This window comes from Oreochromis niloticus, linkage group LG4 (genome assembly GCF_001858045.2).
Source record: "Oreochromis niloticus isolate F11D_XX linkage group LG4, O_niloticus_UMD_NMBU, whole genome shotgun sequence".
NCBI lineage: Eukaryota > Metazoa > Chordata > Actinopteri > Cichliformes > Cichlidae > Oreochromis > Oreochromis niloticus.
The window spans coordinates 28458151-28481052 of NC_031969.2; the positions used below are offsets into that span (position 1 = coordinate 28458151).

A 22902-nucleotide genomic window follows, 5' to 3' on the forward strand; every position below is an offset into this window, starting at 1 on the left:
AAGTCTTTGGCACACCAGCAGCCACTCCACCACAAAAAACGCGATTAATTGAAGAACCAAACGCTACATTAGCATAAATATGTAGACACTCACGAGTAATTCTCATTACTCGTAAACTGGCTGATACTCGGTATTCGACTCATCCCAGGTGCTAGACAGAGGGTTTCCCCAAACCTCCCACGTGACTCTTTCGTATAAGATATAAAGATACAGCATCATTAATTTCTGTAACGTGCACGATGATATTAGATCAAAGGCAGGATAACAGTGGGATGAAAGTGTTACTGTGGGGCCAAAAGAATGTAGACAGATGTGTCCACATACTTTTGGGTATATAGCAATAACAACAAAGACGTGTGTGGGGATTATTACTGATTGTCCAAAACATTCATGTCGGTCTTTAATAATAAATATAAATCATTTTCATTATTTGATATTTTTCAGCGAGTGAGACCTCACGTGAGACTAAAACGAGAGAGAGAGAGAGAGAGTGTGTGTGAGAGAGAGAGGGAGAGGAGCAGGTTGCACTGCAGGAGCATCAGGAGTAATAAAGTGGAGGGTGGACGTGGCCCTCTCCTCTTCGCCTGCCTCCTCCGCAGTGCACTTGCAGTACTCCGGACAGGACGGTCTCCTGCACCTCCTCCTCCGCCTCGTCTTCACTCTGTGTGCTGGTGCGTTAGTGTGTAAGTAGTGGCGCTGCTGAGGAGGTGCACCTACACTTGCATCTGACTCCGGTCCAGAGGTCCCGGACAGACGCGCGATGCTGCGGACTCATTGATAAAATCAGTGCCGCTGGAATTAAAATGAGCACTTCTGCTGAGCGGCTCTCCTCATACACATAGCTCTGCTTTCTCTGCTCAACACCTCTTTTATGTGACTCCGGCTGACGAATCAGGATGACTTCTACCTTATCGCTGGTCATTTCATGCGCTTTGGTAAGTAGTCTGTGCAGTAAGTGACTGCAGCAGTACCCTGCTTCTTTAATGCTGTCATTCTTTAAATGGAGTTTTAGTGACCCGATGGACTTTTTCATTTCACTTTTTCATTTTTTTAAGGATTTCCTTTCACTGTGACGTCTCAATAATGATTCCCTCAGTAACATGCCATCTGGAGCTGAAATTGTTCCCCACTTTGCAAATCTGTGCTGCTGCTGCCCCTGTGGGGACTTTCGTGATGACTTTTTCTTGACCATTGTGTGGCATTTATAATCCGTTTTGAGACATTTCTGTCACATCTTTGTAAATATGTATTTTATTGCTGTTGTGAGGTAAGCAGTAAGTCGTTTATCTGGTTAAACATGACACGCGGGTGCTGCATGTAGCTACATGTCAACTGATTTGATTATGACTTTGTGGACAGACCAGTTGATGTTCAGCTGTGCGCGCACCCACCCACCCACACACGCACGCACGCAAGCACGCACACACGTTCCCCTAAATGCGCACTTGTACCTCCCTTTTGGTTTTCACTAATGGGAGAAAAAGTTCAGAAGCACTGCTGGAATTATGTTTATGGAAAATATCTTCGATATCTTCTTCACCCTGGGTCACATGCAGACACCAGAAGCTTCTGGTGGATGATTTGACCTAGAGTTTAATACCAGTAATGAGTTTATAATAATGTTTTGTCAAAATGTTTACTTTTTAGGGTATTTTGGCCATATTTGGGGTGTTAAATGAAGACCAGAGAAAGATGCTGGAGCTCATGTTAAACTCACTGAATGTCCATGCAAAAATGTGGATTTTCTTTTCTTTTTTTTGTTTTTGCCTAAAATAATATGAGTCTGAAAATTTAAAAAAAAGTTGAAAAAAAGTTGATTATAGGAGATGGTGGTAATAAAGCGAGAAGCAGAGGTCACATCCTCCCAGCACTCTGTTAAGTGCACAGCAGCTGGTCTTATTGGGCTGTGTGGCTCAGTCATCATGTGAACAGCCCTGGATGTGAGCGGACACTCTGTTATGACAGCTGGTTTAAAGAGTGGTGACGGTCGGATGCACTTTGGTAGAATTAAATTTTGAAATAAACTCTCAAATTGACCATGAAATTGAGGTGGGAGCAAACCAAGCATATCATAGCTGCGTCACTGTACATTTTTATTAATATGTGTATGCATATTCCTGCTGCCTGTTTCACTGTATTTGTCATTAATCTGTATTTTAGCTGAGTGAAATTCCTGTGAGACATAAAAGGAAGGGGAGAGCAGTTAGAGACATGAATTCTTCCCCTGTAAGAAGGAATGTCTTTTATGGTTTTGGGATCCATCCAAGTTTCATTTTTGCAGACTCAAAGTCTGATAATGTACTCTTACAGATGCAGAAATTTGTGCAAAAACGTTGAGATAACAGGCTGTAAAGTCAGGAAAAATGATTAGGAAGAGGAATGCACCTTGAGAGCAAAAAGTGGAGTGACAGATAGGGGGAAATATTGAGCAAGAGAAGTGGGAGAGAGAGAGCGGTGCTAGCTGCTCAGTACATCTGTTTCTGAATGAAAGCAGGGACAGTAGAGAAGGGGGGGGAGGGGGGTGGGCAAGGAAGGATGACAGAGAGAAAGACAGAAAAAAGACTGAATTGATGTCTCAGCAAATGTGAATTAAGTGGAAATGAGCTTTTGCTCGTTACATAATAAAAGCCACAGGACATGAAAGTGACTCAGTATAACGCTTTTCTTTGTTCTCCAACGTCTGGGTATGAATTCTTTTCATTTTGCATTGTTGTACACACACCAGCGGAACAAGCCTCAGTTGTTTTGCCAGTAAAGCTGCACGGAATTTATATCAGAGAGGACTGAGGGAAATGCAACACAGAGGAGGTGATAATGGGAGAGGATGGGGCATTACCAGACAGGATATTAGTGACAAATAATTTGTGCATGCATGAACCCTATTGTGTAGGGAGATGTGAAAGACACACCATAAAAAAGCATTTAGAGTGCAGGGACCACATGATTAACTGTTGCGCTTAAATATGCAAAGAAACAAGACTTTAGAATTAATTCATGACCTCAGCTGCTGACTCATAAGAGTGAACTTTGTTTTTATCTGGGGACCTATCTCCCATTTATTGTTAAAAATCTCCACAATGTAAACTTTCACCTTCAAACTTAATAATAAAAAATTTAAGGCTAAAGTAAAGGATGGATTTACACATGCATGTAATGGTTGAGGGAGGTTAGAGAGAGAAACTGCACTTTTACAATTTAAAAAGTCCTCAGAAGTGTAGAAATACAAGTGCTTGTGCGCATGTGCCTGTATGCCAGAGGAGATCGGCAGCAGAGGCTGACATTCACAACAACTTTCACCTTTAGACAGTAATTAGGACAGGCATGTGTATAATGTCATGCACCCATGATTTTATGCTTACTGCCCTGGCTGGAGCATGTCATAAGTTTACTATTAGAGCTGATGTGCCTTTAGGGGAGCTATTAGGACAGTTTAGACGACTGCCTTGTTTAAAGTGTGTCTAATGTAGGCGGAGACAACATGATTTATGATGAATCCCGATGGCAATTAGAGTTAAGGAACAGGTTGGACACCTGGCAGTAATTTTCATCTATTTGCTTTGCCTTGCATGCCACAGCGGTCATGCGCAGCACGTTTGTCTATGTGTGAAAGTTTGCTCTCTGAATTACTGTGCCGGTGTCCCGATGTGCCAGGTGGCAGCGGTGCTGGCCTCCAAGACGGAGCGGGCTGTGCTTCTCTCCTGCGAATCTCGCCAGTTCACCAAGAATGGAGAATGCTGCATTGAGTGTCCACCCGGAGAGGGAGTGGTGAAGAAATGCGACCTTACTCAGACCGTCTGCGCTCAGTGTTTGGACAGTGAGTATTGTATTACTGTTATTATTATTGTGCATGCAATTAAAAATCAATAGAGTAATCAAATCAAAGTTACAAAGCAAGTTTCTCTGATGTTGGTTAATATATCATTATTTGGTAAAATGTTTGTTTTTAGCTTTAGGTTATATCCTAGAATAGATGTGTGGAGAGTGAGGATTCACATCCACTAATTAACAGTTAGTTAACATTTACAGCTTTCAACTTGATTAAATACTGTGCAAACTCCCTACGAATGGCTTGCTATTATTTATAGCTGCAAAACACACAAGAGCCAAGGGGATTTTTTTCTCATTTACACAAGCCAAAAGCATTTTTTTCCCAACTGTAAAAATAGTTTTTTTTTTCATTTCCACTAGGAAAACACATTTTTTACTGATCAATAGGTGACAATGCATACACCAAGCAAGTTTCAAAGTATTGTATTAAAAGATAACACTTTTGAAACCTTTTTGTGATATTTACTGAATTTTGTGTTGCCTTTCCCATTTGTGGCCCTGAAACGTTCCGCCTAAACAAAGCTCAACAACAATGAGTCTTACCACAACCAAAATACAACCACAAACCAAACAAAGAGTTTTCATATAAGTGCAGAGTGGTTCTAATAAAACAGGTCGAACATGTTTGTTTTTTTTATTACGGGCATTTAAGCAACCAACTTTTGAATTTTTGCATTATAGAACTTTAGGATGCAAAAAAACTTGACTCTACTTCTTGTAAGTCCAATGTAAGAGGATTAAAATTAATCCAGAAACAAATCAAACACAGTATATACACATATAAGCTCATGCACAGCTGCAAAACTGCATGTGATTACCAACATAGACACATCTGATTAACACAAACTTTTAACAGTTGCATCATCTTTATTTATACATGCCATTCATATTTGGGGGTCTCAAGATCCAAACTCAAAACAAAGATTTTCAAAGCCAAAAATACTGTTATTGACCAATTTGTATAAACTGTATGATTTGTCTTTATCAAGTTACCCCAAAATAATGCAGGAATTCATCAGTTTGATGCTTGTAAGTGGGTCCAAATGTGTTCATTTAAAGCTCGGCTGAGGCTGTAAACCATTAGGGACTTGCTCTATGCTTTCCCAGAGTTGGGAAAGGTTCCAACTTCACAACAACACAAAGAAGAAAATAAGATTTTTGCATTTTGTCGTAGCAGTTCTCTTGTTCTGTAGCTCTGTCAGCATGCAAAGTGAAGGTCTCGAGTGTCACTGCGTAGTTCAACAAAAGCTGCAGAACTGTTCAACACTGACTTGTGGCGTGAATTCATTATGGCAACATGTGCTGAAAAATCCTTTCATAAACAAGAAGTGCTGAGTAAAAGTCTTTTAACATCAAAATCTTCCCATGTGTTAAACAGAACCCCCCAAAATCTCAACTGGATGCCATTACGGGGGAGATGATTAAATTGTGGAGGAATGATTGCGGACTGGCAGGAATATTTTTATCCATAGACAATTCAAGTCTTGGACTTGTGAATTTGTTTGCATAACAAAATGCAAATCTCTGAGCCACATTATGTTATTAAGCATCTCAAGTCGGGCTAATTTCAATCCTTTGAAGTTTTTTGCCTTGGGTATCTCAAGAGCTGCAGTTGTTGGTGCAAGAACAGGGAGCCAGTTTTCTACATGTAGAGCAAAACAGTGCCACAGGCTGAAAAAAAATCCGGGTAAGATACAACGAGTCAATTTCATATAAACCTACTGTGTCAAAGCAAAGGAAGAGGCATGAATTTGACAAAAATGGGCTGATGTGCAAAAGTAAAAGTGAAATTCTTATGATTTTCCATCAGTGCTGTTGAAAATCCAGATTGGGAATGAATATTATAAATATTAGTTAACATTGAAAAACGCATTTGATAACTTGGAACGACTAATTGGTTAAGTGGTGTCTGGAGTCTGAGGAGAAGCGCGCTGCTATTTCATGGGCGTCTGGACTTTATCACTGCTTTGACGTCACGAGGACTTCGTCTTGCATACCATATTCCTTTTCATATTGCTACGGCAAACAGTGGCAGATGATGTGTAGATGCTAAACCACAGCTCCACTTTCCTATAATGTGGGCTGGCTCTCTTGACTGTATTTCTGAGTAGACGTTGTTTCGTTCTCTCCCTCATCCCCAACTCCTCTACACTAGCAAATCTCACCAATTCTTGTCGTGTCTCCCTTCATCTCCTGTTCTCACTTTTCTCAGCCAGCATGCCGCCCCCTTCCCCCTTCCTGTTGCTATGACTCATCGTCTGTATTAGCGGATAAAATGGTATTAGAGAGCCAGGCACCAAAGGGCATGATCTGCTCATTTATCATGCATACTGTTACATCAGTGCATCTTTACCAATTTGATCCAGCTAATTAAACCATATTGAAAAGCCTATTGTGCCTCTAACAGCGAACAATTATCTTGCTTTGCAGTACAGGAACAGTATTCACCACTGATAAACACTCAACAATTAAGCTCAAATACCCAGGAGGTTAAATTCAATTTCCGGTGCAAATGCATTTTTATACTTTTCTGCATTGTTTTTGTTTCAGCAATTTAAATATTAATGCACCTGAAACCTCCAGGAGCACAGTCGCTAAAATAAGGCTGAGTGGCGTTTATATACAAGCAAAGGTTAGAGGCTAAAACAGTGACCTTACCCGAAAAACAAATGCTATAAATACATTTTCTAAAGTGCAGATATGAATAATTGAGGAGTAAAATCCAACACATCCATTTCCTGTTTCACGGTAAATAAGGGCAAATCTGTATTCACCTCGACCTCCTTTAATATCCCACTTCCTGTATCCCACTTCTACTCCACCTACCAATGGTCTCCCCGGTCCTAGCTTGGGACGAGTGCCAGCATCAGCAGCAATAAAATATTTATCAGTCTCCTTCACTTTCACTGCTGTCATGGGAGATAAGACAACCAGACTTGCCTCACTTAGTGAGCCATTCAAAGGTGCTTGAATGCAATATGCGGGGCAAAACCCCAGGAGTCAATGTGGAAGAGCCCTGCTGGCCAACTGGACTGGGACTCACTGGAAATTAAAGGAAGAAGGAAAGTCGAATCATGTCTGAAGCAGAGCATCAAGTTACTTTTAACTTTGGATAAAGAAAGGGAAAATGGAGATTTTCTCCTGGCAGGTCTTCTCTGGCTGTAGCAGATGTATCAGATGAAGCTAGTTCCCTACATAACACCCTAAAAAAAGTGACTTTAGTACAGGATGCAAAAGCGGACATTGATTGCTAAATTATATTTTGCCTAATTTGGTCTTCCTTGGAATAGCTCCGGTTAATAATATTCCCTCTAGATTTGAAACACCTGTTTCAAATCTGGGGGAAGCAAAGTGGTCCAAAGAAGCAGGGTGATAATTACAGACAGAAATGATTTGTGCTCAAAAAGCCAAATAAAGCCGTCACGCAACTTTCCAAATGTTGATAATTTATCCTCAGTCAGCAGAGGGTCAGCGTTTTGGGTAGTGTCTGAGCAGAAACATGGTACTTTCTGTGAAGGGTAGGAAATGTCCAGCATTGCTCATGCTCACACCTAAAGTGCTGATTGTGAACATCATCAAATAGCTTCAAGGCCATCGAGAACTACATTATTGATGACACTAATGGGACCGAAACACATCAGCGTTAGAAGGGGGGGTGGTCCTCCTGGGCTGAAGTGGCACAATTTAAGTGCATCGTGCCCCCATTCACGACCACATTTCCCTTTACCCGCAACCACCTTTATAGCCAAACACGATGACACTAAACGCTGATGTGTGCTCATCAGATCTCAGCTGGGGACAATTAGAAAGAAGGCCATATTTTATTAAAGAATGCACTCTCACCTGATGGCCTTTAACTTTCTTCCTTTCTTCTTTCCACATGAAAGCGCTGACGCATGCACCGCAGACACACGCCCACACACATCTCGTCTGATAGTTCCTGCTGAACACTCGCTGCATATGGTCACATTTAGGCATGTTTACGCGCCAGAACTGCAAAGGGGACTCATGCATGCGAGTTAAAATTAGCGAGGAAGCCTGTTCGCAGTGGGATAATTGAAATGAATGAGGAGGGGAGGTTTACTGGTTGAGCCTGACTGAAACCAAAACAAAGGTTTCAACCTCACAAATTCAAATGATTATTTACTTTGGAGGTCTGGTGTTTGTCTGTGTCTGGATCATTCAGTTAGTGTCACCCTCCTCTATCACTTCTGCCTGCACACAGTAATAAGAGCAAAGGGTGATGACAGACTCACCTTTAAAGAAAAAGCACAGGATTTGATGGTGTCTGTCTAAGAAGGAAACTGAACGCACTTACATCCCTTCTTGCCTCATTTCCCGTGACCCTTTCTCCTTCTACTTGTACACCAGCCCTTCCTCAACACTAAAATATGCTTTTTTGAGGGGGGGGGGGGTGGTTTGGGACCACCCTCACAGACTGCTTATAGTTGTGCTGCGTCAAACAATCTAGCGAATCATTCGAGCGAATCGAGCGGCTGCTCGCGCAGAGCTTGTTGATCCATCTACCTGTGTCTATATCATTACTTCCATCTGCTCCGCTCAGTCTGCTTGTATAATGTGACAGGTCTCATAGTCGGCCTCTTAGCAGCGCTGCTGTTTACAAGGTGTTTAGAGCTTCAATTGGTGCCAGTGTTTACTTGCCAGAGCCGCTTACAACGTAAAAGCAAGCGCTGGGACATTGCTGCAGGGTTTTTCACACTGACAATATGTTGTTTCTCAACACGACACCCGCTAAGCAATTCTTGTGAAAAACACATATTCCGAAGCATATGGATATGCAGATAAGAGCTCTGCGAGTCCCAGACATCCACACAGGCATGTGGCTTTATTTATAGTTCCGCCATTCCCAATGATTTATTTCACTGCAAGACAAACAGCACGGAGCCGCCGAGGAGATTTTGAAGAGTGTAAACTTGCTACATGCTTCATTTTTGTGAAATTCATAGTAAAACGAGCAATGTCTGGTGTTAATTAAGCAGTTTATAAAGCTGCATTCTTGTCGCAAAATCTGATGTTGTGAAACCTTTATTCCAAACAGCTTTGTCACCCATTGAATGTTGTGTACAACACAACAGTCTTTGTGTTGTTTTTGCAGCTCTCTCAAGGTGACCGCTCTCATGTTATACACATACACACAAAAAAGGTTTTCGAAAAACAGTGACGCTGCCTCTGTAATGAATCTGAGCTTTAGTGTCGCCCCCCACCCCTGTCGGCCTTTCTACTATACTCTCATCTCATTCAACTGCTAAAGCACACTCATAGGGCACACAAACACTCTCGCTTTCACATTGTATGCATAATTCAGCAGGCATCCAATTATATCTGAAAATAAGTCTATATGAAAATGCAATATTAATAGATTACTTTGTGCCCCGAGGAACTCTCAGTGTAAGAATAAGCTAATTTGAGGTCATCACTTCCTCAGTCATGAACTCTCCCAAATCCTCCCGACTCCAAATAGCACCGAAGAACAAATCTGAAGAGCTTGAAGTAATTCAAAGGCAGCCAGTAATAAGTCACCACAGCTTTTACCTCATTTCTCTCATAACGCTACTGTGGTCTGATATGTCTTTTTTCTCCCTTTGCAAACAACTCACAACAAAAAATTATACAGTGAAATGTGCCTTAAACTCAAGGTTTTTTGCACACACACATATCCTGTGAAAGTTTAGCAAATATATGACACAAACCAGAAATAACACGTGCTTTATATAGATGACGCCACTACTTAGTCCGCCAGTTTACACACTCTTACTTCAGGCACATCAAAGAGTGAAGCTTAGCTAATATTAGGCTGTGTTAAACCTAAAGCTAAAATATCTGAAACTAACCTACTGAACAGTATCTGCTTCTTATGAAGTTGTTGCCTTGCAGTTAGACGTTTATGCCTATTATCAGCATTTGTGATGATGATGATCATTTATTGGAGATTATGTATTGGAATTTCAGGAGCAGGACCACGCCCCCAAACACGCCCCTTCCGGTTGCCATCTATATAAGTTCCCCCAGTTCTGCAAGCTGTTCATTTTCGTTTACGTGCCCCATCCTCCCTCCTTGTTCTCAATTCTTTAACGTCTTCACTCCTATTTAGTACATGGGGATCTTCCCCAAACCGCAGCTCAGTTCATGTCCAAGCATTCACCTTTACCTACTAAAATGCTGTCAAACCTAAAATGAGGATGTGGGCCCAGCTAGTGAAATCTTACTTCAGGTACAAAAAGCTTAAATAAAGGTGGGAGTCCTGAAAATGTTTGCCAATGTACATAAAAAAATCCAACCTTGGTAATAAAGTGATATTTTCTCTGTGTTGTCTTTATCTGTGTTAAACAACTTGGTAATAACTTAATGCGCCCTTTTGCAGTACACTACTGGGTAGTTCAAATATAACAGTTTTCAACTATAGCGCAATTGGATTCTATATTTCAAATTCCATATCTGTATTCCTTCTTCACCTCATGGTGTTATCCTTGAAATCAAGGAAGATTAACAAGGAAAAGAAACAGGAGGTAAATTTTTAAACATACGACTGCAGCCTTACATTATGTTATGTTATATTAAATTGTGTTATGGCAATTAAAAATTCTATTTGTGCTTTTAGATCAGTTTATATTATGACCAGGTGACAAAAGTATCTTAATTTACTTAAGTCAGTGATGATGACTTTTAAAGACAGGCAGTGGAAGGATGTGGATGCACCTGCATTTCACTCCCCGCGTATGACTGAGATTAAAGCAGTTTACTCAGTGCAGCACAAACACTCTGGGATCGATATCGTAATGAGCACAGCAGGCTTTTGACTCGCTCCCCAACAAGAGCACCTTTCTTGTCCCGAAGCACAAATCACTAAAGAGCCCAGTGGATCAATGTGTCCTTCCTTTTAATGAATGTGCAGTAAACATGATTAATGTCATTATACTCACTGTTTTTCTCTCTGTTTATCTCCTCACATTTCCTTCTGTCTTCATCTTCTAATCTAATTTAATTCTTTTTTCTCATCTCCCATTTCCTCTTTCTCACTTCTCTATCCATTTCCCTCAAACCTTTCCTCTAATGTGTAGGTGAGACCTTCTCTGAGAACTACAGTCATACAGAGCAGTGCAAGCCATGCACTCAGTGCACCGGGCTGATGCGGATGGAGACGCCGTGCACCGACTCCAACGATGCCAAATGCATCTGTAACTATAACTATTTCTTTAACACTGTAACTGGCCGTTGTGAGCGGTGTACGGTATGCCCTTTGGGACAGGGCGTGTACTCCCACTGTGATCACGATCATGACACGGTGTGTGAGGAATGTGTCGACGAAACCTTCTCTGACCAGGAAAACTCCCTCGAACCCTGTCTGCCCTGCACCATCTGTGATGAAAATGAAACACAAATGGCTAATTGCACGCCAACCAGTGACACTGTCTGCTACAGTAAGTCTGCACTGCACACTCTGCACACTCACGTTGCTTTCATATAGTTGATTTTTTTTAAAAAAAAGGATATTTTTTCACCTTCCAACGAAACGAAGGTAAAAACGAACCAAGGTGGTTTCTATGCCAAACATATCAGGGGTAAAAGTCCATTTAAAAAGTTAGCAGCTCCACACCAAAACTGCACAGTAGCTACGAGTAATTTTAAAACAGCATCATTTATGTCTCAGTCACATTTTGCACAAATCAGCAGGGGTAACGTCCACATGTGTGGGAACAAACGTGGTCAGAGGTCAGCCCTGGTCCAATTTTTAAACAGCAGGATGTTCAAAGTTTTAGCATTAAAAGGTCAAAGATTGCTGCAGTGTCAACAAAGGGACAATGAATAATCGTCTCGACCACAAAACAGAAGCTCAGAATGCCGGAGCAAAGTCAAGCTCCTCGTACCAAAGGAAGCTATAAATTCGCTTGGGTTAGACAAGGCGTGAAATTGACCTCATCAGGGGGCCACAAAGTTCAAATCTGTGGGGTAAAATGTCTTCGCTGGTATTGCTCTCGATTTCCTGTATGAAAAAATGTTCTTCTGCATTATCTTATGGGAATGCATGCTTGAACCAGTGAGGCACTTTTGAATAAATGCTTCAAAGAATGATCGTAATAGATGGAACACTGGCTAAAGGCCTACTAAGCTCTTGTGCACATTATCAGTTTATTGAAAAAAAGCTTATGTATAAATTTTGGTATTCAGCAAGGAGCTGTAATAATCCTCTTTTTAAACGTTGAGTGGGTTGAGGTTTCATGGCCTCAAACACCGGTGGTGGCAGGTGGATATACCAAGTTAATGAGCCTCAGAAATTTGTCAAGCCCATGTTGTAGTAGAGAGGATGACTTAAATCTTCTTATAATAGGTTCTAATGACACAAAAGACAAAGGAGAATGGACTGGGGGGAAAAAAGCAGGAAAAAGGACCCTAAACATACATAATTTTTCCATGAGTACCAAACGGCATCAGATGTGCCACATTTAGCATTTTTTTTTTAATTAATTCATCAGTAAGGTAATTTTTCAGACCATTCAAATTACGGCTTATTTTTATATTTTTAGCCACCATGTTAAAATGAAATCTGCCAGATTGATTGGCAGATTTCTGTGCTAATTTCAAAACTAATAAATTAGAGTTTGAAAAACTACCAGTTGTTTTTAAAATTAAAATTTAGACTTTAGTTTTGGTTGCCTGACTAATGCATTGGCTCATCTCAAAAATACATATGGTCCAGGCATATAATCTACTTCCACTTGGAATTTCAAAGTCATGCCTACCATTAGGCTGGCCTGTCCAAAAATATCTGCTGTCCCATAGGCCACAATGCAGCCTTTTGCTGCCCATTTAGCGCCCACCCAAGCAGATCAACTGTGACCCGCCTTGTCCTGAGTGATGGTACTGCAGCAGCAGTAACGGTGGGGACTGGAGATGGCATGATATGTGACTGTTTGAAAAATAATAGCACCAGTGGGCCTGCGGGTAATGGCTGCAGTCACATGCGGTCATGGTGATGCTTGCTGACCTTATATGGTGGTCTTTGATATTGTGCATACAGTAAGTTTGGTATGACAAAGGAGAAAGTGCCTTACTGGTAATTTTTACAGGAGGATTTTTTATATTTTATTCTTATCCCGCTGCCTTATTTTTATACAGTATATGCTGTAAATAAGATGTGATTAAAGCATTTTAAAGTTCCCAGATCTTCATATCCAGCTGTCACCAAGTGTCAATTACATGACACAATGACAGAGACAGAAAGAGAAAGAGAGGGCTGCAGCATATGTGCTGTGCTGGTATTCTATGCAGAGGGGTCGATATCAGTCCAGGGATTTTCTTCTACTTGTGCTCAGGTTTCGCTGAGTGACCTCTATGAGCACCCACACTTGACTACAGTATGCACACACACACACACACACACACACACACACACACAAGCTTAGTCGTCTCCAACTTCAGACACACAAATGCTTTATATGAGCATCCCGAATCAATACAACTGATAGCAGGCTAACATGACGCGTGCACACTCTTCCCCTGCCAAGTGTGATTTTATTCCTACGTTTTTCATTAAAGATGCTGCACATGTTTGAACCTTTTTGATCTGAAGCTGTGAACACCTCCACCACATTTTATCGAAGACCCTTGTTGGCCGTTGGCCTTGAGATAGCTTTTCCACAAAGTGTTGTCCGGTCTCCAGTTGAGCAGGTTTGCATTAAACGTGAAATGCTGAGCATCTGTTTGACAGTTTTTCCAAGAGAAGGGGAGTGAAAGATTAAAAACACAGATAAAGCAGACTTCTTTGCTCTTTTTTACCCCACTCTCATCACACCACGCTCATCACCTTCTCTCCTCCCCCTCTTTCTATCTCTTCCCACAGTGGCCCTCAAGTGGCTGGGTAAGCGGAGTGGTGGAAGTTGGCCAGTGTGCATTCAGAGCCTCCACTGCTGCAGTATAATTACTCCTGCTAATCAGAGCACTTTACAGCAGCTCCTCTGTTCATCTGTACCCCCTCCTCCCTCTCTCCTAACACTCTGCCTCTCTGTCTATCCTCCCCTCTACTCTTCCTATTAACCCTCCCTCACAGAAGACAGAGCGCTCACTTGAATAGTTCGTAGTACGTGTGCGTATGATAGATGTGTGCACGGCAGGCAATTGAGATAGAAGCTGAGCTGAGACAGAGGGAGAGTGTTTGGTGGCTGATAAAGAGGTCATTGTGTGTGTTCTGCGCCTGATAGTTGCTCATCTCCACCCTGAACTGGCAGCAGTCAAGACATCAACCTCTGCTCAAGACCCTGGGGTTAACTTCACCATAAAGACCTCAATGGCTCATAAAAATTCAATCTTTTTTTTCTCCCCTTTTGGTCCACACCCCACCAATAAACACATCTCCCTGAACACACAGGCCCACGCTCATAAAATCCAGGGTTAGTTTTATTTAGCTTCACGATTGTTTTAAACCCTCTGCTCCGAAAATTAAATTGTTAAAGTTCCACTGCTGCCTTTAAGCTCCTGCTCTGTTCCAGTTAGTGTATGCAGCCTCTGCAGGCTTATATTTGTCCTTTGGTCTATAGCCAGAGTTTTTTTTCTTCAACCCATAGAAATGAGAGCATGAAGGAGTCACAATAAAGACGTAGCACACTGTACTTTATGTGTTGAGTCAGAGTTATGCAAAGGATGCTCCCAGGAGAGCTGTCGTCTTGGCTCGGAAAGAGATAAACGATTTACAGCAAATCCTAGGTGAGACTCGTACTGTAAGCATACATCTGCATGAAGGGCGCACTGATTGCACCAAAGCGTACTTAGAGAAGAGTAACATGATTGAAAAGCCAGTGTGAAGACAAACGTGTAGGGATTGCAACTTATTTGACAAACTGTATATAAGCCTAGACCATCTGCACACTTTCACACCTTCCATTCAAAATGTGTTCTATTTGTGAGCTCAGGTTGCATTGCTAATACCATTAGCCATCCCTGCATTAGCCGGATGATGTATGGCAGAGCTTAGGAAACCTGACTACATCCCAGGAAAGGTCAAGAAATGCATGTAATACAAACACCCATGTTCCACTCCCTCCTTTTAGACAGATCCCAATCAATAGTGCCGCTTTAAATAGGTCTCCGCATTATTTCTGTTTCTAAGTATGGCTCTGTTGTGCTCTGTTTTTCTGTCCCACGAAATATATTTTCTGCTTTTTCAGCAACCCAATACCCTTACGACAGAACTGCCCCGCCACAGTCATGCAGAAAGACAGACCAACGTGGACTCTTAATGACAAACAGAAAAAAAGTCCAGACAAATTGCCCATCAAGATGCAAATGAACTATTAAAAGAATCATCCGTATGTAATATATGCAACAAATCACCGTGAAGAAACCTGAGTATTTGCTATATCAGAAGAAATAGGACCGCTATTGGCTGTCATGGTCCACTGAATATCTTTTTCGTGTTGTTAACATCAGTGGTCACAGCAATCATGTGGTGTGGTTTTCCTTCCATTACTAGTCTTTTCTGGAAGATTGTTCCCTTACTCAATATCCAACATTCATATAATACAGAATATTAATGACATGACATTGATACATTCGAACCATGCATTTAAAGTACGAGCTAGAGGGGAGGTGGGTTGCAAAGTAGCTTGTAGATGTGTTAGCAGGAAAGTTGACCCTAGTTTTTTGGTGGAGCCTTCAAATGAGAGATTTGCCAAAGATGTGTAGACGCCCTGATGAAGGCTTGTAAGCCAAATCCTGTTGGAGTTTTTTTTTTCTCTTTAGGTTAAATATAACTATGCCATTAGAATAAATTTAATTTAAATTTTGATTGAGTTCTTTATATATAATTATTATTTAAAATGATTTTATATCTGATTTCAAATACACCATGTTTAAAGGTTATATTGTACTTATTGATAAAAGCTTAGAATACAGAAATATAATAGGTGGAAACCAGATAGCAGCCCTAAAAAAATCATAACATCTGTAAAGAGGGGACACCTAAAGTATTTTGGATAGAGTGTCCCGGTGTTTGGCCATGAAGGAAACCCCAGGAGTCTCCACAGGGTTAATCCTGCAAGTGCAAGACAAAGCTAATGAGGAGCAGCCTGAGGTTCTGGTGGGAATTACTGGCTCAGATCTGAACCAGGCTGCACAACTCCTTCCCCACTCTGCTGTTGTGCTCAGAGGGGTCTTAGATTTGACTGGACAGACCTCTTACTTGGCCTTCTCGACCACACTTTGACAGAAGGCATAATCTGTCACCTTCTCTGCAGACCTTTTCTGTCATCTAACAGAATCGTTGCTTTGTAACTTGCAGAACTTTTCAAAACAAATGCATAATATGACAGGAGCGTTGGAGAGTTATGATGGATGCATTGTTTTTTCAGAACAAGCAATGTCCATCAGAGTGGGCATGGAGCTGCTGCAAAATGGGAAATTACATTGAAATAATTAATGGAGCTCACAACGAAAGAGGAAATAGGACAATTTATGAAAATTACTTCTTTACAGACTATGATAGAAACCAGACCCGTCCAGTAGCACAGTGCTCTTCTCGCTTCTCTGGCCTCAGGAAAGGCTAAACTCAATATGATGACCTCGCTAAAACCCCAGACTTTGTTCAGCTAGAAACCATATGGCCTCAATGTTGTGCAGTGCGCAAAGATCACACAGATGGAGATGTGACGAGAGGAGACCTGGCATGCAAGGCCCAAACTTGGTGTGGAGAAAGCTGAGTGTGTAGTGGGTGGTGGATATTTACCCCCTTAGTTAAAGAGCATTCCTTCTTTCTGCACAGAGCAACTCAGGAAGAACCCATCTGTCTATCAGAAACAGCTGCTACATGAGTGCAGCACGCCAGACATCTGCTTGGGGACTTGGTGACTTGTTTGATTATGGTATATGCATGGGAATATACAGTGGAATTAATATGTTACGGTTTTGATTTATACACAGGAAGTGAATAAAGTTTATATGTATGTTATACTATATACTTCTATGACTTCTTGGTTCTCAGAGAACGCATCTCTATTTTTGTAATGTTTGGATTTCTCCTTTTTTAGACAGCAATGGATGAATAAATAGATTTTCCCTGAAGTTTTCATACAGTACTCCCCTTAACATTACAAGCAGGGCAAAATTTTCCAGTGCTTTGGTTTATGATAAACTATATATAGCAACAACAAGTGGTGTTGCTGTGAAACTAAAATGGTAAACCCTGTAAATGTTACAGAAAGCTGGTAAAAGTCTCCATGCTGGCACTGGCACAGCATCCTCAAAATATTGAGCTCAGAGTGCATCATGTTAAATTCTGAAAATCCTGTCAGCAATGACGCAGTGGAGCCAACTTGAAACAAAAGGGCAGTTCTAGTGAGAAGTTTACCTACATTCATCACGGACATGAATGCCATGGTAATTTGGGGCTTTAACGATTTCTTTGAACTGTTGTTTTTCTAGGTTTCTTCAGAAGGAAGTACTTCCAGACAGAAAGACATATTTTTTTGCCCTGCAATGTGGACAGAATTTAATTGTGCTCTATTTCTATAGCTGTATATAAGCAGTTTAAATAACATGTTTCCTGTCTCATAAATGCTCCTGTCTCTCTGTTTTCTTCCTTATAGATCCTAGTTTACCCACCGATGTCATTCCTACCTCCGATTTGGATATATCTTCATCCTCCCTCCCTGATCCCTTCCTTCCTGATGCCTCTGACAGCCCACTGCCTGGAGGAGAAACGACTACGTCCAGCGCTGGTTCTCCTCGCTTCCTCGGTCACGGCCTCAATGAAAACCTCATACCTATCTACTGCTCTATCCTGGCTGCCATGGTGGTGGGCATTGCCGCTTATCTCATCTTTAGGAGGTCAGTTTGTGCAGAGAAATAATTAAAAGCAACTCTATGGTCAAGGATATTGGCTCATTTGGGTTTTACAACTTATTTAAAAATGTTGTCTGGTGTAGAATGAGCGAACAATGATGGTGGTTTGGATGTTGCTTGGAGCAACATCTGCCCCAGGCAACATCTGGCTGAAAAGTGGTAGTAAGGTGGCTGGTCGAATATTAATTCCAGTTGTGGTTGAAGAGGCTTTAAGCCATTTGTGCTAAAACACACCATAACAAAAAAACCCAAACTCAGCTCTTAACACTTCAGAGAGCTCTCTCTCTCTCTCTCTTACTGTCTCTCTTTCTCTCTCTCTCTCTCTCTCTCTCTCTCTCTCTCTCACACACACACACACACACACACACACACACACACACACACACACGTTAGTGAGGACGTGCAACCACACATGCAAGCACTCAGACAGACAGATACAAACCCAGGCTATAACACATTTGAAGCAAGTAAACAAGCTCATTAAGGGCATTGATTGTTTGAAAAGTGCCGACCAGAGGAAATTTGAGTGCCAGATTTATCAGCACAGTCACGCACACATCTGGTTAATAACCTCATGTACTTGTTGACATGCATAGACAGACTGTAAATTACATGAATTTCTTTAACACCCAGTATTTTATAAGAAGAGGTGTTTACTATACCGTACCACTCAATATCTCATGAATATTTACTGATTCACGTTGCTTTATCTTCTACAAGAAGAACACTTTGTTGCCTTTCTTTTTTACAGTATTTCTTATATTTATTTTATTTAGTGTGTTTCTTTTTCTTGTAGTTGTATTCATAGCACTAATTATATTTCTGGTTTCTAAGATTCTAGTACAAAATATAACTATGCAGTCTACAGTGATAATGATGACAGATTAACTGTTAAAGCCCATAGCATTTTCTGAACAAATACAAATGAAAGTTACTCCATTCTAGCAGATGGCTGTTGAATTTGCAAGTGGAAGTGACAGCTGTGAATGGATTTCAATAAGGTGTTAGAAGCTGTAGCTAGTTAGCTAACTAATGCATTGCAATGAACTGATTTAAAATTCTGTCTCCATCTGGACTTTATAATGTTGATCACACTAAATGTTTGTGGCAAAATCTTAGTGTAATTCACAAATAAGAAATAGAAATAGACGGAAATATTTTTTTTGCATAGGACTGTGGAGCTAGTTAGTCCTTTAATTCTGAGGATGATGTAAAATATGAATTATAGTTTACTAATTTGTCATTTTAGGTTTTTTAATTAGAATGATCTTAAACACTAAATGTGTTTAGCTAATATATCCAGTAAAGTGGGCAGCTGAGGTCTTATTGTTAGGGTGTTAGCGTTGTTGGAGTTCTTACACCATGATAAGTAATATTGTTGCAACTTTCATTATGAGGTAATACAAAGAGTGGAGCAGGTTGTAATGGATTCGGTGGGTAAAACGTGTTTCATCATTTGCACTGAAGATTGTTAAATATGATGTTTTAGGAACAACACCAACGTTGGGACATCAGATCCCACACTGTAGATGGTGACTTGAAAGGGCCATTTGCAATGTAACACAGTGTAGGTAGCTGATAATGTGATGATAAGCCACCCTCTTAACCTCTTATTGACTTCTGTTTATCTATTACAGGAGATAAGAACATAATTTTGTTCATTCAATAGTTTTGTTTTTGTGTTTCTGGTTTTAGAAATGCTTAAAAAAAGCCAAAGACAAGTAATACTTTAATGAAAGAAGATTTGTTTTAGTTTAAAACCATGACTGTATCTTTATCACAGTGGATCTTATCTGATGTGCTACTTTTCCACAGGTGGAATAGCTGCAAACAGAACAAACAGGCAGCTAATAACCGTGCAGCTACAAACAACCAGATGGTGACGCCGGAAGGAGAGAAGTTGCACAGTGACAGCGGGATCTCAGTGGACAGTCAGAGTCTGCAGGAGCAGCAGCAGCAGCAACAGCAGCAGGCCCAGGCTGAAGTCCAGCCTCAGCCTTCGCACTCTCATACACAGGAACAGATAGGTAAGCTCAAACCCTAATCCCTGCTTTTCAGTCTTTCCGTATGATAAAGGGGTATTTAAGTATCCAAATGCTTCATCTTTCAAAAGCAATAGATCTTGGGTCCTCTCTTGCTTATTGCAAATCAATTTCCCAGTTCCATGAAAGCATAAAGTGGAAATTGCGTGACCGTGTTCTAATAAAATGATAAGCCTGATGGGAGCTAAGGTGCTTCACTCCATGAAAACCTGGCCTCTCATCACAGAAACTTAGACTCATCCCAGACTGAATTCATTTTTCCTTCACGTGGTATTACTTTCGGTGCCAAGGAAAGTCTACCTCGATTAAATCAAGATATTCTACTGAGATTTTATCAATGTGTGCAGTGGTGTTTTTTGAGCATTGTGCAAGCTTTTCTCTCAGAGGGAAGACACATTTCTGCGGGATTGAGATCAAAAGCAATATATCACCTAACAGCAGGACTAAAATCTACATTTAGCTGCCAAAGGCAGGTAGGTGAGGCCAAGTCTTACAGGTATTCACGATGCATTAGACTCAAGGAATGCACAGGCTACGGCTCTGTGGGAAACCTGCCGTCAAAACAAGGTGAAAAATTTCAGTGTTGACAGAATTTTGACACAGATTCCATCTCAGTCAGTACATTGGAAGAATGTATAGACTGGGTATGTAACTGTATATGTATGATCTGTATTTGCCTTTACCACTACTCCTCCATATATTTGTCTCTGGGGACTTGGGAAGTGTTTCTGGTGTAGGTCTTTAGGACAGATTGTGCAACGCAGACTCAAAAGCCAGACAACATCTAAAAGGTTTGTTTGTAAGATGAACTCAATAAATGATGTCTGGCTTAGAACCAACATTATGCACTTTACTAATCTATTATAAAGCAATTTACCATGTCCTTAATTTACTTCTTGTAATGCAGTGCATTAAGATGGAGAAACGCAGAGATGAACTTTTTGTGTGTGTTTTTGTTTGTCTGAGATATCTGCCATTACTGTTAATATAGATATATTAAGATAACTCCAAGTATACATTTTTTTTGTAGTGCTTTGCCATTTTTGTCTGCAAACCTGAATTTCTGTGCTTCCTACTAAAGGCATAAATATTCTTAAAAATTCTTTTTTTTAAATAAAGAGCTGTGACATTTTCAAAATCAGCTGGGAACTTTAGATTGTAGGGAATGTTACTGGATCAGGAGAAATCTGTGCATTTTGGGGACTAACTTGCAGATTTATATATGTTAAATCAGCCATCACTTGGTAGCAGCAAGTGATGTTAAAGCAGCATGAATGTGTATGTTGAAATGTGTTTTTAAATGTTGGGAACAGCAGTACTTTTTAGCAAATTCATTATCAAGCTTTGCATGTAAAGACAATGTTTTACAGGATCAATATGTTAGAGGGATTTGATCATAATAGCTAAAACCCTCCAAAATGCCAGTATCATCCCTTAACTAGTACAAGAAATATAAATGCAAACATTGAATTATTACTATATTTGAGCCCAGTTATCTCAAATTATACCAGTCTTTTATGACCATCTAATTCTCCTTTTAAATCAATATAAGATCAGGTGATTTCATTCACTGCATAGCACTGAATATATAAACGCGAAGAACGAGGCTCGGTGAGAATTGTCACTGAATGTCTGGAAAAAAAGAGCCTAGGAGAATAAAAGTAAGTGCTCCAGGAATGTGAAGTGGCCTCTGCACAACACTGAGCCATCCATCGTCCTTCAATTCTCAAATAGCACTTACAAAATGAAACCAGCTTTTTTATTTGATTTATACATATAAGACTGAGTTTTTTCCTCAACTGAAGAAGTCTTAAGTTCACTCGTGATCTTGTTTTCAGTTGTTCTTGCTTGTCCTGTTCTTTCTCAGGGTTTTATTTTTCCCTTCCAAAGCATATTGTGTAAAGATTAAGAAATTGTTATAATAAGGATAATAGTATGTGAAGACAAACAACTGACAAATCCTTGCTTCTACAATCCGCACCACTGTGTCTGGTCTAGGATACCCATTACATTCTAATGAGGCCTGGAAAAAGCTTGTTTTGTTCTTGTGTTTTGTTTGAGTACCTCTTTTCATTCTTCCACTCAACAAATGTGAAGCCCGCTGTATGTCAAAGAAAAGAAAGGAATTTCTTTTGGAGGCAAAGTTTGGCATTGGTTCATTGAGAGGATGACTGCCTGCTTAACACTGTCACCTCTTTAACGGATTGGCTCATTAGCAGGTGTTACGAGATGGGATCCAGGCCTGGGCTCCAAATCTGATGTAGTATCAGTGTTTAGCACGTGCTAATTGGCATTACCACCGTCTGTCGGTGCGGAAGCCATTAAAAAGGCAGCAAATGTGCTTGTGCAGGGGGTTGTGTGCTCTTACACAACCAACTGGGACTGTAAAAAAAGCAAAGGGGTGAGAATATGCGCCATAAATCCATGATAATCGCAGGGGGTTTCCTGTTTCCACTGAACCATATTTAACTGGTAGCTAAAGTATTGGGAACAGCTTCAGTCAAAACAAGTCAAAGAGGCTTTTAAAACCAGAAACCGAGCAATGAAAATGTCCCCTCGCTTTGACTGACACACTCAATGAGGGTATTCCCTGCGTGATTCACTGGTGAAGGGTGAGACCTCCAAGATGAAGGGTCCTCAGCCTCATTTCTGTCTGCTCATCTGAATTGAAAAGAACCATCTCATCTGTGCAGCGCCCCTCCCTGAACTCTCCCTCGCTTACTGCCTGCTTCCCCCTATGAATTGTGTGTTTAAAATTTAAACGAGACCTCATTGCCCACCAAACTGAGTCAAAGCAGGTGCCGATCAAAAACCATTTAAAGGATTGTCAGAGTCATTGGAAAAAACAAAAGACCTGATGATGAAAGGGTAGAAAGTTGATGTTAGAGCTTCAAAACTGACCTAAAATAACACCGTAGCAAATGTACAGCCCCAGATTTATGCTGCTTAATCTTCCTGCGAAAGGTTTGCTGAAAACACAGAGGGACGACAGTCTTTATTGCATCACTACAGTCAACCTCCATCATGGGGTTTACATGTGTGATTGCGTTTGAGAGCCCACGGTACCTGCAGAATCTCAGCAGTACGTTCTTTACTCTGCAACATTATACAGCTGGAAGTTACAGTAATAATGCAGCTGAGTCATGTTACAAATCACTAATGCAATTTCTGCAGTACAAGA

At 40.8% G+C, this 22902-nt stretch overlaps 1 protein-coding gene across 1 annotated transcript in view; it reads left to right on the plus strand.

The window, feature by feature from the left end:
- Positions 1-526: 526 nt before the first annotated feature.
- ngfra (nerve growth factor receptor a (TNFR superfamily, member 16)) overlaps positions 527-22902 on the plus strand; it is a 28050-nt gene continuing 5674 nt past the window's right edge. Inside the window, exons 1-5 of the mRNA XM_003442123.5 lie at positions 527-935; positions 3652-3814; positions 10908-11267; positions 17424-17664; positions 19495-19706. Of these exons, the coding sequence (XP_003442171.2) occupies positions 897-935; positions 3652-3814; positions 10908-11267; positions 17424-17664; positions 19495-19706 (1015 nt within the window). The 5' untranslated portion in view covers positions 527-896. The remainder of the gene's footprint in view (positions 936-3651; positions 3815-10907; positions 11268-17423; positions 17665-19494; positions 19707-22902) is intronic.